Source organism: Danio rerio, chromosome 2, assembly GCF_049306965.1.
Source record: "Danio rerio strain Tuebingen ecotype United States chromosome 2, GRCz12tu, whole genome shotgun sequence".
Lineage (NCBI taxonomy): Eukaryota > Metazoa > Chordata > Actinopteri > Cypriniformes > Danionidae > Danio > Danio rerio.
The window spans coordinates 14,029,995-14,049,379 of NC_133177.1; the positions used below are offsets into that span (position 1 = coordinate 14,029,995).

Sequence of the window (19,385 nt, forward strand, 5' to 3'; positions counted from 1 at the left end):
CGTCCTTTTCCCTCGTCGTCTTGCAGGCGTCCTGGGCTCGATGCTCCAGCTGGTTGAGACCCTTTCCTATGGACCCGGCCTGTGCAAGGGTGAGGTGTGTCAGGACCCTGGAGAGTTGAGTCTGGGCTTGGCTGTCATGGCTCTGGGCTAGGTTGTTCGCCCTCAGTGGATTAATGCAGATGTCCAGCTGTTCTCTGCTTGGCCGCTGCAGCTCCATGGCGTCGTTGGGCAGGAGGTTGTGGGTTAAGCACTTAACCAGGCCTCCAGTTGGTCCCAGTGAGCAGCGGCTGGACGCACTTGACATGCTGGTCTGTTGGTTGAGACAGAGATCACAAGGGAGAGAGAGAGAGACCCACATGGCCAAATCGAGTGGATGTTAGCATTGTGCTATATTATTAGTCTGACAGGGTTGTCAGCTAGGGGGTATGTGCCAGCTAGACGTTGGTCCTTCTAAGGATCCTCTGGGGGCCGGACAATTCGGATGTCGAATTTGGGTGGCTAGATAACAGTGGATATCTACGTACTGGCCTCAAGGCTTTTAGTCATGCACCAGGCTGTGCAAATTATCAATCAATTATTTAAATCACCCTGGTGGTTCTCAATGGCGTGGTCTCTGAGCAGGTCAAAGTAAATAAAAATAATTAAGTAAATAAAAATAACAGTAACCCAAAAAACAAAAATGAATAATACTAACGATAAGTTAGACAAAAAGGGCACCTCGCTCGGATGAACGAGTGTACAGGAAAAGAAAAATGAAAGAAAATACTAATATGGATATCAGTAAATATGAATAAAAATAAAACTGAAAGAAAGACAAGGATGAGAAACGAGGGAGAGAGAGAGAGAGAGAGAGAATAGCAAAGCCTATGGGCATGTCTAAAACGTTCGTTTTATAGTCCTGTAGTGGGCTAAGTTTAGACTAGGTTTTACATGCTATTTACACTTGGTGGTGAGTGAAAGGCATTCAGATGAAGGTCGCAAGAGCGTGCTATGTGGCTAGACTTTCCCCAACTCCTACTGCAGTCGCTATCAGATCACTTGCCTATAATGTAACTCGGTTGTGAACTCACACAGCGTAGGCTTTTAGCACAATACGTAGCACTCAAGGAAGTCACTGACCGCCTGGCATGATTCAAAATTGGGTTTTGCCTGATGATTCCGGTGTCGCTCTAGGCCTGTAGAATGAGGTGGCCAATCTCACTCAGGCGGGCACGTGTGTGGAATCATGACAGGGTAATTAACCAAGATTGACCGTGTGCCAGTGGGCACGGACAGTGCTTCTTGGAGAACGATTGCTGATGCCACTGTAATCCACTCAAGCCAGAGTGACAAAACGCCAAGGTATCTAACGCATCCTTCAGCAGGGGTCAGTTATGTCAGACAGATGAACCCAATCTTTTGATCTGCAACCTGAATAACCTGTACGCTTAACCACACAAGCACAGAGGACTCGGGTCCGGATACGGCCAGTACTATGGATCTACTATTCTGGGCGAGCCAGTTGGAGTAGGATTCTTAGTATGCTGTAGTATCTGATGGATAGAGAAGGTTATCACCCTGTGATGGAGGGAGGCTAAAGGAAAATTAAATCGGCATAAAAGAATCTAAAAGAATAATCATAATAATCCCCTATAGGTAAAAGCAGTACAGGACGGCTTAGAAAAAGTAGAAAGAGTGCCTTAGTATTCAGGGGCATCTACAAACATTAATGGGTTAACCCAACATGTTTTGATCAGATGTGGGATCTATAGATTGATAGCTCTGAATTTAGCTTCAGACTAATACTTGCCCTTATATAGTAATACTTTCCCTATAACCTAAGTGGTCAGGGAATAAATAAGGCATGAGGAAAAGATGGAGTAAAAAAATCAAAAGGGAAGAAAAATTATGCCTATTAATGATAATAATAGAGAGATTAAAGGCTATTCCCCAAATAGCAAAACCAACAAAATTAAAATTAAACATGACCTAAGTTTAGAATAGATTATTGGGAACTTGATTAAAAATCAAGTAATAACAAAATAGTTAGCCGCTAGCAAGTTGTTACGAGTTACGCTTCGCATCCGGTTAGCCTTGTGCTAACAGTTTGGTAATATTAAGGCGCGAAGGGTTAGTTTACTTAAGGCTAGTCGTTAGAAGCTAGCGAGTTGTTTTGCCCTGTGATGTAAACCGCGTCACCAACTCTGCCTCCTGAAAGGAGAATCTTATGCTTTGCTGTGGTGACTACATCATTCACGCATGCGTGCGCGCACGAGTTACGTGGACGAGGAGTCAATGAGCGCTCGAAGAGCCGATTTATGAATGGAAGAAGCTCTCATTCATAACTTGGTATGCGGCTGACTTCCCAAAGGCAAAGCGCGAACCACTAAGATTCGCATAAACGGTCATTATATCATGTTGCCGTAACATTGATAATAATATTCGACCATTACAATTAGACAAACAAACATAAAATGCGAGACGTCTCTCGAGGCGGTGCACGTTTGTACACAGATTTGGTCCGGACGAACATAACTGAAATATGGGAATTCACATCCATATCAGATTTTGGTACCATTTAAAAACACGCTTATGGTTCTGAGAATTCCTTTCGTCAGAAAGCGGTTAACAGGCAAGCTTGCAGCTCCCAAATACATTAATTTAGAATCGTCCAGTAGTTCTGAAATTAATTTCGCACGGCGGCGAAGCAAAGAGGTTAAACGTTAGGCAGCTAATCTAACAGTTTGAAACCACGGGAGAAATAGGCTAGAGGTTTTCTAGCTATAAGAAGGCCTTTTAAACGGACAGGTTTGGGGTTTCCAAACTGTCTTACAAGCGCTGAGAGAGGCGTCTTTTCCTCCGACAGGCACACTAATATATTTAAATGATTTGCGGAACGTGCGTCTCAGCAAAATCGATTTAAAATATATATGAACTGCAGTTTAAATTGTTACATTCTACACGGGCAGCTCTCTGCTGTTTAGGTGAACAGAATGGCTGGAGGAGGCTTTTCGTCCTCCCAGCTTTGAAGAAAAGGAAATGCTTCTCGCGGTCCTTTTTTTTTCTTCTATAGCGCGCTCCATAAATCACAATGAATTGGAAAGTTTGTTTCACAGAAAATGTTTGAACACTGCTCGCATAGTCTCCACCAATTATATAACACGAAATTAGCTCATTTTATGAATATTAATAATCAACAATAACGGTTTATTCTTAATTATTAATATTCCGGCTTAAGCTTCAGTCAATTTGGTCATTCAAACATATGATTGTATATGATCATGCTCGCGTGACCGAGCGGATTCCCAGATTATGAATATTAATTATCAACAATAACAAATTATTATTAATCATTAATATTCCGGATCAATTTATTGTTAATTTGACCAAACAAACACAAGCAGAGCCGCCGCTCTTCTTAACGGACACGGTAATCTATTCATTTAGAAAAAGGGAATTTAATTGCTACTTCTTGTGAAGTAGATTAATCATTCGAAAGTTTTAAACAACTTATAATAGCTAGGCAGGGGAATCTGTATTTCAGTGACATTTTCTCGTGAGGCAAACAATACAATTCATTTGATTATAATGGAATTTATTGACTAGTCAGACGTAACGAACAAACAAACGCACTAACATACATTAAACACAGAACAAAAGGTAAACCACGTGGAGATATCGGGTCTATAGAACGTGTAACAACAAAGAGAAATAGTAAAGCGAGGAAATAGAGATTTCAGGTAAAAGAGTGACAAAACTTTCAGTTCCACACGCACCATTAAGGAACACCGAGACTATAAAAAACACCTTTTTGATAAAAGGGGCACAGCTTATTCGCATAACTAAAATCACCTGGTCGTTCATGTCTGGAGGTCTCTCTTATGCGTCTCTCTTCCGTCGTGATGAAAACTCCTTTTGATGTCCTTCTTGATGCATGGTGTTTGTAATGCAGTTCTGACGAACATGATCGCAAACTTTAAACTGAGTTTACTTTTGCCGGAAAATAAAGAAAACGTGGCGGGAAAGTCCATGCGGCGTCGGAAAACCGCGTGGCCCGAAGGCCACCTCTTTGATGTTCTTTGTTCGGATGCTTTTCTTTCTGCCCAGATGTTTGGCAAAAGGTCTGGTTATACCTGCGGGTCACGTGACAACCCGTTCAGCATTCTGACCAATGGTTTCAGTACAAAGTTCGAGCGGGAACCCTTCCTTTGTCTCGAGGCTGCTCATATGCAAATTTGAGTGTCCGCCTAAAGCATGCGGACAGGCATTTAATACAGGGCTTTAATGAATAAAGCAATGCAAGTTATGGTCGTGCTCTATGCATCATGTGTTGTAAGATGTCAGCAGAAACCCATCGGTACCAAACATGGGGGGTTTAAAGTACATCAACATAATTTTTCATATCCTTACAATATTTATGCTTTACAAAGGCCTAAAGGGAACATGCATACAGGTTATAAGAGAGGTTACACAGGTAAGAAAAGTCAGAAATGAGATACAAAGTTTACAAAACATAACACATTGGTTTTGTGCTGGTTCAGGATTTGATGAGTTCATTTTCTTTCTGTCGGAACAGCCTCGTGGGTGTGTGTGTGTGTGTGTGTGTGTGTGTGTATTTGGGCAGGAATGTCTTTGAAGCAACAGACCCTTCTTATCTCTCCAGTCCCCCTGAACAACTTAAGCTCTCACGAAAATCCAGACTTCTTGGGGCCAGGAGTCGTAAAACCCATGCGAAATACTCAAATCAAATAGTAAATATCAAATACTAAAATCAATAAGTAATTTTACCTTCGGACTGTACGCTACAAATCTGCCAAATAAGCATTTAAATAAGAGTAAAACATTCCTCAGAAATTCAACAAGATACAATGAATTCTCCAACAGCATCAATACTTAAATGTTGCATTCATCTTTAGCTGTTGAATTTATATTTGGGTAATTCATGTTCTGCATTGGCTTTTTATTGTTTAATTCTGTTACTGGAATGATACTCGTTCATTTAGAAAATAACGGGTTAAGTTTTGATTATTCTGAATTCTCCTGAAATCTTTTATATCCAGTAGATTATGTGTAGTCTGTGCTACCTCTATGTTGTGGCGTAAGTTTACATATTTTTAGGGAGCAGAAAGCAAGAATCATGAAGATATCATCATGATAATTTTTTTAATAATTTAATCACTGATATTATTAAGTTTGATGGGAAATACAAAATTAACTACTATTTTAGTATGAGTGAGAAGGAGGCAACTAGACTAATTGGTATTACCTAACCATACATCCTCTGACTAACTTCAGAATGTTGAGATGTGTCTGTGAGAAGAAACGCAAACCCGGGATCTGGAACTCTTAAGTGGCTTTTGATCCCTAATGAACATATAATTAAAGAGTATAGGATCAGATATAAATCAAATACTATAAATTGAGTCGTAAACGATGGATGTGATTCGTTTTTAAAATTTAAAAATAGTCTAAATTTGATGGTCACTTAAAATTGGAGTCAGATTAAGTTCGGAGTTGAAAAAAAATATAAACAAATTCTAATAAATAACAGAATTATTTTCAGAAGCCCTACAGGCATTTAACCTTTGACCATGCTGTTAGTTTTGTCGTTGGGCTAATAGATTGACTTTTACACACCCTACTGGCGATAAAAGCATGAACTAAGGCCCTGCCTACACCATTATGTTTTAGTTTTAAAACACATAACTTTTGCTATGGTTACACCTTCTTTCCACACTACCCCAGAGTTTTAGAGCCCCAAAAATGGAGCATTGTGAATATGGTGAAGAGGTTATTTTGATTTTCAAACGCTGCTGCTCTGTGCCAGTGTGGATGGGGGAAAACTGAGACATCTGAAAATTGGAGCTTTTTCTCAAAATATCAAGTGTCAAAGTTCCGTCTTGCATCACAAGTTTGATATGAAAAACAAACTCCCAAGGACACGTCGAGTAAATCTTCAAAGGGAACAGTATACTTTATAATGTCATTCACATTTGTTTTACTATATTAACAATAACATGAAACAATGAAATAAGGATACCTATTTTCATTTTGATATTAACAGACACCAAAAATCTTAAGACATCATGTAGCTACATATTTATATGACTTTCATCTTCACATGCATATTTAGAGCCTATAACATAACTGCCTCCTTTCATTGTCTCTTTTGCTAAATATCAGCTTTAATTATCAAATAATTGCCATTCTAAAAGTATAAAGTACAATAAATTTACAAAATAGGAAAGTTAAGCAATAAGTCAAAAGTCCAGAATCAGTGTACGTGGTTACATAAATTAACTTATCTTTGAATACTTATCTGAGAATAAGTTATATTCAAAAGAACAAAGAGTCATTAGATAGAAATAGATATAAATTTTAAAATCACATTTAACAAATATAGTGAGATGAGATCCAGTGGTAGATACTAAATGAACTGTCTGATGCGTAATGTGCGTTTCCAGCGGTGTAGTGGGGACGGGATCTTTCAGAAACGGTGAATGAAACACCTCTGTGAATGTGGATTGTTTTCATTATAAAATGAAATTTTAAAACAAAACGCATCAGTATAAATGGGGCTTAGGTTCTCAAGGGGAACAAAGCATCTCATTCTTGCAATGTTTTTTTTTAAATAGTAGTATCCGGATTTATTTGCTGCTTTGATATGACTACTGAAAATCAAATCTGACTCCAGGATCACAAAAAGATATTTTACCATATTTTTTTGTTGTTTGACCCCTAGTCAAGGTCACATTCACCTTCAAAGCTTCATCTCATTTCCAAGATGCAGTTTATGTTTTACATTTTCCATTTTAGCAGATATTAAAACTTACAAAATTTGACAGCTCAGTCAAACTACATCACCAAGCTTTTTTTTTTTTTTTTTTTTTTTTTGCATTATTTTTGAAATTACTTTGTATTACATAAATAGAGATATTTGGTTGGAGTTCATTTACCTACTCCCTCTCAGCATCTGGTACTACTCTGGTTGGAATGGAAATGTGATTTTGCAGGAGAAAGTTGAAACACCCCTATTGATCCCAAAAATTGTTAAATAATCAAAAAAAAAAAAAAAAAAAGTGAAATATAAGATTCTATTTTACCCTGTTGCATAATTACAGCCTTTTCTCATATCATTTTGAACAGAGTAAAATGCTGCTTGAACTGAATGCAAAAGTAGAAGAGCTCCAGGAAGACAACAAGTGCCAGCTAAGCTTGAAAGATACTGAATACAATAAGAAGATCAATGAGCTATCTGAAAAGTGTATGCAACAGATAATTTCACTAAATGCCGAGAAGGAGGTGAGTTTAAAGAAACCCATAATGAAAAACATTCCTATTTCAATAGAGAAATTATTTTGTAATAATTTTATTTTTTATTGCAGGTACTGAAAAAAGAGAAAGACAACCAACAAGAAGCCCACAATAAAGCTATATCAGACATCTTAGAGAGACATGATAAAGAGCTTCACGACATGGGTAAAAAAAAAGTTTCATTTATTTTATTTAAATGAATTTCTAAAAAGACACTTCACTACTCGATTGTTAAAGACAGAGACTTTTACAAGCTTTGAGGTCTTGCTATTTTGTCTAAAAAGTGACAATAACTTCTTGATTGTGGTTATATATCGTCCTCCTAAGTTTAAAAAAAATAATTTATTCATTGAATTGTATGACTTTCTTGGCAGACTTGTTTCTCAATTTGATAAGCTTCTAATGGTGGAATATAATATTTTAATGTTCATGTTTGTTGTGATGCAAACCCCCTCACTAAGGAGTTTTTAAGTCTTATTGTCACCTACGAGATATCCCAAACGGTTACAGGTCCTACACATTAATTTGGTCATACCTTGGATCTTGTTCTGTCATATGGTTTCATGATTCAAAACCTTAACATTTCCAAAGTTTTAGATAATATTGCACCTTTACGTAGGAAGAAGGTCAAAGCTAAAGTGGAACCATGGCTAAATGAAATCACTAAAACATGAAGCGAGTTTGTAGACGGGCCGAATGTAAATGGAAGAAAGATTAGCTGCATATTTCATTTGAGATTTTCAGAGATTCGCTAACCGACCATCAAAGAGCAGTGAGGGAGTCTAAATCTAAATATTTTTCTGATATTATAGCCAAAAATTATAAAAATACCAAGACTTTTTCAACAATCATCTCTGTTTTAAACCCATCTTTTGATTTGCAGTTTAATTAATGTCTTCCTTACGAAGACATTTTCTTTCAAAATAAACAAGTATTCAAATTTGTTTCTTGCAATAGATTTATTGCAGAGGGGATTTACAATCTTGAATTAAGTATTCTGTTAATAACTCACAGAAACAGAAAAAACACAGGCAGTTTCAGTAGTGAAAATCATGCAAAGTGCAACAGTCAAAATTTAAACACGAGTGTAAAGCACTTTGTTGGAGTTTGTGTCCAAAACATCAATATTTCAACCCATATCCAAACATAATCTTGCTTTTGCTTTGTTTTCTCAAAACGCGCTCTCTTCTCTTGACACACACTGCTGTGTGTCCCTCATCTGTATAAACAATATCGAGAGGTTAGTAACTGAACTCATTTCAATTAATTTTTTTCGATTAATTAAATACGAAAGCTGTGTAACGTGCTGTCAATTGACATGTTGTCCTTTTTTTCTCTTTTTTTCTTTTTATCAATCAAAAACATTTTTTTCTGAGTTTATTTCGCATATAACATGCGACATAAACTCAGAAAAAAAATGTTTTTGATTGGCCAGAAATGGTAAGGTATTAGCTATCTACCTCTAACAAGTAGGCTAATATGCAAAGAAAATCTGCTATTCAAAATTTTTTTTAAATATTATTAAATATTAATGTCCATAATGTCTCTGGTGCATTAAATAATAATTATTAATAACATTAAGATTTTTTAAAATCACAAAATATAGAAAATGGTATAAAATGTTGAGATTTTTTGAAGGTATCATCTCAAAGTTATAATATCCAGCATAGTGACAACACTACAGTTACTGTAAAGATTATTATATGCATTGAAAGCAACATGGATGTTTCTAATGCATGAATATTTTACATTTCAAAGAAGTTAAGGAATAAAACTCTTTAAAAATGGCAATAATTTCCAGTATCTTATAGAAAACATATTTATTTTTTTATAATTCAGCTTTTGTCGAACATACATGATTAAATGTTTTAATTTTAGAGAATAAAGTTTCTGTCATGGACAATTTTAATAATGTTTAGGGTTACTAAATTGGAACTGAATTGACAGTAACAATTTACAGTTTTACAACTGTAAAACTGTAAAAAAAAAAAAAAAGCCAAACATTCGACCTGCTATAACTGCAAAGATCACATGATACTAATGAAATCAGGATTAAAATATTTTTAATTTGTCCAATATGTGATTAATGAAATAGTCCGTTTTCCTTTTGTAATTGTGGCAATAGTATTTGTGTGTCTGGGATCCCGTGTCGTGCAAAATGGGCCTTTAGTTTGTGTATCACTGTGCTTGAGCTGGTATCAGTAAGATAATCAATTTCCCAGAAGTTAGAAAAATAGTCAACTGTGATGAGATACGCTCTGTTGTTGAATGAAAATAAATCTGTGCCTACTTTTGCCCAAGGCCTTATCGGAATGTCATGTGCGCACATTGTCTCTTTCTGCTGTCGCGCATCTACAGTTCTGCAAACAGCACATTTCCCTATGTATTCTCTCATAGCGGCACTCATTCCAGGCCAGTATACACAGTCTCTTGCTCTTCGTAAACAGCTTTCTATGCCTAGATGTGATGCATGTATTCTCTCCATGATCTCTGTTCTCAGCTTTGCTGGTATTAGAGCTCTCTCTCCTCTAAAAATCACTCCACCTTGCTCACTAAGCTCTTCTCTTATAGAAAAGAATTGTCTCACCTCTTCTTTCAGCTGAGTTTTCTCCTCTGGCCATCCCTGAGCTATCACTTGCTGCAACATCTGAAATTTCTCATCCTTAGCTGTTTCTCTCTGTATCTTTTGTAGAATCCCTTCTGATATGGGCAGGTACTGCAACATGTTGATTGTCTCAATTTCTGTCTCTACTGATCCTTCTGCAGCACATTCTGGTAGGTATGCTCTGCTGAGAGTATCTGCTAAGTGCATCAGTCGACCTGGCACATAGACAACGTTAATGTCATATCGTTGCAGTCTCAAAAGCATTCTCTGTAATCTTTTGGGCGCATTAAGCAATGGCTTTTTTACTATGGTTTCTAGGGGTTTGAGGTCTGAGTGTACTTCTACTTTCCTGCCATATGTGTACTGGTGAAATTTCTCCATTCCAAAAAGAATTGCTAGGCATTCTTTTTCTATTTGTGCATACCCTTTTTCTGTGGCTGTGAGGGCTCTGCTGCTATAAGCGACTGGTTGTCCTGCCTGCAAAAGTGCTGCGCCCAGTCCTGTCTCAGAGGAGTCACATTGCAACACTAGGTCGTCCTCTGGATTGTAGTACTTCAAAACAGGTGCTGAGGCAATCATTTGTTTCAGTTTGTTGAATGCATCTTCCTGTACATCAGTCCACTCCCAAATCACATCTTTGTGTGTCAGTTGTCTCAATGTGTCACAGCTGTCTGATAAATGTGCACAAAATTTAGACAAATAGTTCACCATACCTAATAATCTCTGGAGTCCCTTCACATCAGATGGCCTGGGCATCTCCAATATAGCTCTCACCTTCTCTGGGTCAATCTTTAGTCCCTCAGATGTCAGTCTGTGTCCAATATATGGCACCTCTTTCTGTCTTAGCTTGAGTTTGTTGAAATTTAGTTTAATGTTTCTGTCTCTACAACGATCCAGGAGTTGTCTTAGCTTTGTGTCATGATCTTTCTCAGCTGCCTCATCATTGTCACCTTCACCACAGATAAGGATGTCATCCGCTATTATCCGTATTCCTGGAAGCCCCTCTAATGCCTGAGTCAACCTGTGCTGGAACACTTCTGGAGCCGGGCTGATTCCCATAGGCATTCTAATCCATCTGTACCTGCCACATGGCGTTGCAAAGGTAGTGAGGTAGCTTGACTCTTCTGAAAGCCTTATGTGCCAGAACCCATCTTTCACGTCACACACTGTAAAGACTCTCGCTTTGGTCAGATCGGGGAGAACATCATCTATGGTGGGTAAGGGAAAATGTTGACGTCTCAATGCTTTGTTTAGTGGTCTTGGGTCAATACAAATTCTGAGTTTTCCAGACGGTTTTTTTCACCACCACCATGCTGCTAATCCACTCTGTGCTCTTTTCCACCTGAGCTATAATGCCTCTCTCTACCAGGCTCCCCAGCTCATCTTTTAGGTGTTTCAATAGTGCCACAGGAACTCTTCGCTTTGGAAGCCTTACTGATTTCACTGCAGGATCCACTTCTAGGTTATATTCTCCTTCCAGGCATCCATCTCCTTCAAATACGTCAGCATACTCCCTATGTATGTCACTTTTGTCCCATGGTTCTTTTCCTCTGCATCTTTCTGTGGTAACAATATCATCAATTGCCATAATATTTTCATGCTGTATTCTTACCAGATCCATTGCCTGTACTGCCTTGTTTCCCAGTAGGGGCACTGATGAGGTGTCCTCCACAACAATAAACTCCATCCGGTACAGTTTTCTATTTCTCGGGTTTCTTATTTTTATTTTGCATTTTCCTACTGGTTTCAGGGTGCTCTTAATATACATGACCAGGATTTGTTCAGTCTTTTCCATCACGGTGTCAGGGTTTAACTGCTGAATGGGGATTACGTTACAACTGGCTCCACAGTCTAATTGAAATTTTACTGGTCGTTCTCCTATCAACATGGTTGCAAACAGTTGTTTTTCCTGTGTGTCCTCTCTCATTTGCGAACTAAGGCTTAGGATTTCCTGAAATGGTTCCTCTTCAATTTCTGCCACACTGTGTATTCCTTTTCTCTTAGTTTCTTTTGTTTTACACGTGGCAGCAAAATGGTTTAATTTGCCACATTTTTTGCATTGCTTTCCATAAGCTGGGCAACTCAGTTTTTTCCACTCATGCTGTTTTCCACAAAATTTACACTTTGTATGAGTTTGTTTTGCACCCTGATTTTGTTTAATTCTCTGTACTGTGTGCACTTCTTCAGCTTTCTGTCCTTCTATGGTCATTACATTCTCTTTTGACAGTTCTGATGCTCTACAAATCCTTACGCATTTCTCAAGCGTCAGTTCAGGCTCTCTTAATAGACGTTCTCTCACATGTGAGTTCAGTATGCCGCAGACAATTCGGTCTCTAATCAGAGAATCTTTAGCTGATCCAAAGTTGCATGTGTCCGCTAGCACTTTCAAATCAGTAATATACTTATCAATCATTTCGCCTGAGTTTTGATTTCTGGAGAAAAATTTGTATCTTTCTACTGTTTCGTTTGGTGCTGGATTGCAGTGGTTTCTGAACGCGGTTATCAGCCATTCAAGCGTCAGTTCACCGTCAGCCGGGAGGGCGGCGCCTAGCGTCTTACTCAGTTCTCTCCCGGTTTCTCCGATTAAATACTGGAAAACTTTTACCTTCGTCTTGTCATCCGCATCTGTCAGCGATAAATCAATGTACAGGGAAAACTCTTCTTCCCATGCTTTCCAAGCTTTTGGTATATTCGTCGCATTCCAGTCAAAATTCGCTGGCGGCTTCAATCCGAAAGCACCCTCCATGATCGGCGCACGTCTCTCTTAATTACTTTCTCCGTAGTGATTTACCTCGGTTTTTCACTTTTCTTCTTGGTAATTTACCGCTGCCACCATGTTTATGCTTAGTTCGCTCTAATTGTCAACTATCACTCTATATATCAATGAATCTCAGACACGCAGGTTTCACTGTGCTTCCTTTACTTCACATGCATGCGCATAGCAATGACGTCATACACTACAAACCATACATGGTCTGTCACATCCTCCCATCCTGCTGTCTATATACATAACATATTGTAACAGTATTGACCGTTTATAGTTTAAACATTTACAACTAAAATATATATCTTTTTTTTAAAGAAAAGCTAAATATTTTTTAGCTTTTGACACAATGACACATGATGAAAAAATACACTGACTAATTCGAACATGAAGAAATCATGATTTTTGGTAATATGATCTTTGAAAATGATGAACACATTTTATAAATAATTAAAAATGGAACAATTTAACGTACAATTTTTCAAAGCTGAAAAAAATATGGCTTTGGTCACTAAATGTACCTGCAACTATAGAATCACCCATATAGTTCATGGAGAGCAACATGTTTTTCTTTTCTTGCAAAACTTGGCAAACATCACTTAAGCAAGCAAAGACTGAGATAATTATAATCTGCAGTGCAAATAATAGTTTTAAAATAAAAGTTTGCTCTTATTAAAATGACAGAGAAATATTTAAAAAGATACATTACTTCTAAAATGCTATAAATTATTTTATTACCTTTTAATTATATATGATTTTTTTGTTTCGGGCCAACCCAAAATGTCACTTGGCCCACCTTAAAGTTCCAGCCAGGCCAGTCAAGTACATGTATCCCTTTCCTTTGTCTTTTCATGAGGAAAGAAGAAAGCATATTGTGCTCCAAAATCTCTATGTACTTTTGAGCATTAATGGTGCCATCACAGAAGTGCAAGTTACCTTTGTAAAAGGCACTGACACACTTTTGGACACTGTTAACATATAACTTCATTTTTGGGACAGTAAAGTTTTAACAGGCATTTGTGGATGTAACTATTGTGGTACTTGACAAAGAATTGCCAAAGTAGTCCAGGGCCCATGTGGAGATATCACGTATAGAAGAATGATGATTTTTGATGAAGTGTCACCTGAGAGATTGGAGATTGTGGTAGTTCAGCTTAGACTTGGACCCTTGTCCTTTACACACTAAAACTCTTCAAAATTCTTTTAAATTCTTTGAAATAATACTATTGTAATGTGAAGGGGACGCTGACAATAGAGTGTGGATCCAAATGCAGGTTTTAATAACAGAAATGGTCAGGCAAGTAATGGTCAACACATGGGGCAATCAGGTACATACAGAAAATCCAGAGTCGTAGTGAAATAACAGGCAAGTGGTCAGAAGGCAGGCAGCAGACATGAATAAACACTAAAACAAAGCAGGGATCAAACACGGCAAGACAAAGCAAAGGAAACACATTGTAAAGTTCACAAATAGATAAACAAGACTCAGCACTGGTGTGTGTGTGTGTGTGTGTGTGTGTGTGTGTGTGTGTGTGTGTGTGTGTGTGTGTGTGTGTGTGTGTGTGTGTGTGTGTGTGTGTGTGTGTGTGTGTGTGTGTGTGGGTGTGTGTGCTGTATAAATAGTTCATGTGCAGCTCCCAGCCGTGAGTGTCATTTATTCATTTTCTTGTCGGCTTAGTCCCATTATTAATGCGGGGTCACCACAGCAAAATGAACCGTCAACTTATCCAGCACATTTTTATGCAGTGGATGCCCTTCCAGCCGCAACCCATTTCTGGGAAACATCCAAGACACACACACCCATACACTACGGACAATTTAGCCTACCCAATTTACCTGCACCTATACCTGAAATTGGAGCTCCCGGAGGAAACCCACACGAACGCAAGGAGAACATGCAAACTCCACACAGAAACGCCAACTGAGCAGAGGTTCGAACCAGCGACCTTCTTGCTGTGAGGCGACAGCACTACTTACTGCACCACTGTGCCGCCTAGCCGTGAGTGTGTGTAATATAGCAAATGAGGAACATGTGCGTGTGAGCGGTTTTTTTACTGTTGAAGGTGACAAGTCTTTTTTGAGGATTTTTAAAAATACCTTCTTGGCCTATTTTTGTTCTCAAAGGACTAAACCTTTCTTGGGTGCTGCTTTTGTACCAAATCATGATTTCAATCAACTGTTGACATCACGTGTGACATCACATCATATTTTAACGAGTTTATCTGATTATTAGCCCTAAATTGCTCCTCTCCAAACTTTTTAAAAATGTGTTGCAACAACCAAAATTGGTTTGTAAGGAACACATTCAATAATGTTTGTTGTAATACTTTCTTTATATATTTGCATTGTCCATACTGTCCCAACTTTTATTTTTATTTTTATTTTTTATTTTGGGTTTTATTATTATTATTATTATTATTATTATTATTCATTCATTTTCTTTTCGGCTAAGTACCTTTATTAATATGGGGTCGCCACAGCGAAAGGAACTGCCAACTTATCCATATGTGTATCCAGCTGCAACCCATAACTGGGAAATATCCACATACACTCATTCACACACATACACCAATGGCAATTTTAGCTTACCCAATTCACCTATACCGCATGTCTTTGGACTGTAAGAGAAACTGGAGCACCCGGAGGAAAGCGAACACGAGGAGAACATGCAAACTCCATACAGAAATGCCAACTGACCCTACCCTGAGGTTCAAACTAGCAACCCTTTTGCTGTGATCATGCTACCCACTGTGTCACTGTGATACCCTATTATAAGGGGCCAAGCAGCGAAGCTGTGGAGGCACCTATTGTTTCTGTAAGTGCTCCTATTGTTTTTATTATTTTTCCGCTTCTTTCGCCAGATTTGAATGGCAACCCATATAACCGTATGGGGGAAAGTTGTATAATTTGGCACAATGATCGAGGACAGTGTAAACATGAACCACAGCAAATCAGAAGTCTCCAAGTCAAACTCTCTAGCGCCTCCAAAGCGTACAAAATTTCACTTATGTTTCTAACTTTTGAACCCAATGGGCTACAATCAAAATTCTCTTTTCCTCTGGATCCTTGGCTTATTCAAACACATCCTATGTCAATTCAGAATTTTTTTCCAAAACTTATTTGAATCAAATTTAACATAAAGCTTGCAAAAATGCATTTGAAGCAATATCTCCGTAACATATAGACGTATTCACACTAAACTTGCTGTGTGTTATGACAACCATGGTCCGAGGTGATCTGCAGCGTTTCGGTGCCCTGCCCCTAGTGGTCCGCAGATATAAGAAAATGCTTTTTTTACGTCTTAACCCCCCGTCCAAAAATCATAAAATTGGTCTCTTCACAACCGACAGAGCATGCAGAGTCGAATGATTTCAGATTTTTTTTGGTCAGCCAAAAAATGCAATATTTTAAAAACATATTCGTGTATGATTACAAAACATTGTATGCATCTTTGTCACCATGCCCTGAAAGTACTCAAAACTTTTGGACACAAGGTGGTGCTGCTCCAGAAGTTTTTAAGCAATTTTTGAAAGATGCTAATAACTTTTTCTAAGCATTGTTTATGACATGACTTGTGTCTTCTTGTATTCCCTAGATCACGCCGAGACCATTGAAACCAAATATGCCAAAATAAACTCAACTTCCTGTTCGCCATTTTTTGTTTTTCAGATTTTTACCAAATTTTTACCAAATGTTGGCAAAAAGATATGGAATTCATGTTGATACACAACACAGTTTTTATTTACACCACCAATAAATATGCTGGCACAATGTCTGAGATCGTCTGAGGCTGTAATTCTACAATGTTTTAACATATTGACGCTGAACTTTAAGTGTGTCATTGGCGTCTCACAATAACCACCACACATAAATTAATAACGAAACTTGTTGAATAATAAAATGTTGATTGCATAGTTTTAATGTGTTTAAATTGATATCAAATTATTCCTTTTGTATTCCTACTGAGAACACGTGTTTCTTCTCGAGCAGTACTGCAATTTGTCAAGCGCAGTCATGTGCTGTACTGCAGCTGCAAAGGCCGTGTTTTCATAAAAAAATTAAATAAAATTTCTGTGGTTTACGCAATAACCACCATGTGGTGAAAGGAACAACCACTTTTCCTATGAGTCAGTTGTCATGCGTGTTTAGACGCATGTACAGTATTTGTTTGCGACAGCGATCGATTCAGCTCCGTTGATGCCTCGAGCCGCTGGGTTTCTTTCTTTCTTTATTTGTAGAATATGTAAATTTGTATTAACATATGGATACAACAGAAAGACATAAAACTTTGCAAATTGCATGTCCACTTGAGGGCTCAACACAATTTTATAGATCTTGATAAAATAACCTAAGCGATATTGAAATCATTTAAAGATATAAAAATATTAGATATAATAAAAACATTAAATAAACGAATATAAAACAAACAAAAGCTATATTGATTTAGGAATATACAGTGTAACATAAATGTATAAAACTTTTAAATCCATTTTGAACTTTAATTTCACAAAAATTCTAAAAAAAAAAAAAAGATTTTAGATATTTCCTAAAAATAATAAACAATGTAGTCTATTGCAATTTTACTATTTTAAAATAAATATTATTTATGAAGAATTTGGATATGAGGATATTAATCAAATCGATCAAACAGAGCTTTTTTTTTTTTTTTTTTTACAAACAGATTGGGGAAAACTGCAGGTAAAAATGTCTTCTATGACATCAAACAAGTGTTTATGATTTTATATAACATGGTAAAATTTAAAGATGAAATTAATCATCACGAGAAAGCAATCAAATTGTTTGTTACAACATCAAAACCCATCCCTGCAAAGGTGAAACAAATGATGAAGTCAAAATGAGCGAATTTGTGTGGAGTGGGAAGTAATGCATGGAAAATGGAACTGATGTTCTTGGCTGGTGGAAGTTGAACAACCCTAACCAAAACATGTTAAAGCACTAAAACTGCTTACACATTAAACACGTTTACAAAGCCTAATCTTGGTGAGTAAATGGTTTAAAATTATAACCAAATAATAATTAAATCATACATGAAAACAAAAAAGAATTAAAAAGGTACTTTCTGATGCTTTTGCTCACCCAAAAATGCTCTGTTTGCACGATTCTATTAATATCATTGTATCCAAATACTTTATAAATAATATTTCAAAACCTCTCTGTTGTTTATTGTTTTTAGAAAACATTAAAAAAATCTTGAAAGTTCAAAATGGCTTAAAATGGTTTAGTTTATTTGTATTGTATATACCTATTGTTATATATTTTGTTTGTTTTAGATTGGTTTAATTAAGTTGTTTTATTATGTTCGATATAAGCGGCTGGGTTTCTTTCTTTCTTTCTTTTTTTAGGAGATAATACAAAATATGACTACAATAGAAAAGCATAAAACTTTACAAACTACGTGTCCACTTTTATAGGCTCAACATAATGTCATATCTAGATACAATAGCCTATATTGAAATTGTTTAAAGAATTACAAATATCAGATATAAATATAAAAAAATAATGATCACGTTAAATATATAAACCAATATAAAACAAACAAAAGCTAAAACAATTCAGGTATATAAAATACAAATAAATTAAACCATTTCAATCCATTTAAACTTTCATTTTACAAAGGCCACTCTGAAAAAAAAAAAATTTAGATAATTACTAAAAACAATAGACAACAAAGGAGTTTTGAAATTTTATTTATAAAGTATTTGGATCTGATGATATTAGACCAGCTGAAAGACCAGCTAAAAGCAGGTATAAAGTCCACTGGAGAGCATGTTAGTTGTGCACCTTGTTTACACATTGCTTAAAACACACCACATGTACAGCAATATGCAAATATCTTTACAAATGAAAAAGAATTAAAGTATTAAATTATTGCAAAAAAAAAAAAAATATATATATATATATATATATATATATATATATATATATATATATATATATATATATGTGTGTGTGTGTGTGTGTGTGTGTGTGTGTGTGTGTGTGTGTGTGTGTGTGCGCGTGTGTGTGTGTGTGTTTGTGTGTGTATACAGTTAGAGTCAGAATTATTAGATCCCCAGAATTATTCGCTCCCTGTAATTTTTTTTCCCCCAATTTCTGTTTAACGGAGAGAAGATTTTTTTCACATATTTCTAAACATAATAGTTTTAATTAATCATTTCTAATGACTGATTTATCTTATCTTTGCCACGATGACAGAAAATAATAATTTTCTAGATAGTTTTCAAGACTAATTAAGTCAATTCATCTTTATTTCTATGGTGCTTTTACAATGTAGATTGTGTCAGCAGCTTCACATAAAAGATTATATTAAATTGAAACAGTGTCAGTTCAGTTTTCAGTGTTGCATTTCAGTTTAGTTTTCAGTGTGGTTTAATTTTTACTGCTGAAAGTTTAAACACTGAAGAGCTCCATGTGTCCCAAACCATGCAAGCCAGTGGTGACAGTGGCGAGGAGTGAAAAATTTAAAAAACTTGAATGAAAAAAGGCTCCGTTGATGTTTGATTGTTTGCCGCCAGCCCTGACCGTTAGCCTGTTGTTTACCACAATTCTGTTTACACTGCCTTGTTGCGTACGCCGGTCCCTCACCAATGTCTTTCTGACTCAAAAGCCTGCAAGATAGATCCCAGTCCTTGTGATGAATCAATACAACTACATCCATTCTGCCCACGGTAGAAAAACAAGCCATGCCTACTGTTTGCTCAT

General features: G+C 36.8%; 1 protein-coding gene across 6 annotated transcripts in view; it reads left to right on the top strand.

Moving 5' to 3' along the window:
* Positions 1-19,385, top strand: part of cfap57 (cilia and flagella associated protein 57) — a 328,197-nt gene that overhangs the window by 135,998 nt on the left and 172,814 nt on the right. For all 6 annotated transcript variants that reach the window (XM_073923815.1, XM_073923822.1, XM_073923828.1 and 3 more), the window contains exons 12-13: positions 7,126-7,281; positions 7,365-7,458. In XM_073923815.1, the coding sequence (XP_073779916.1) occupies positions 7,126-7,281; positions 7,365-7,458 (250 nt within the window). The remainder of the gene's footprint in view (positions 1-7,125; positions 7,282-7,364; positions 7,459-19,385) is intronic.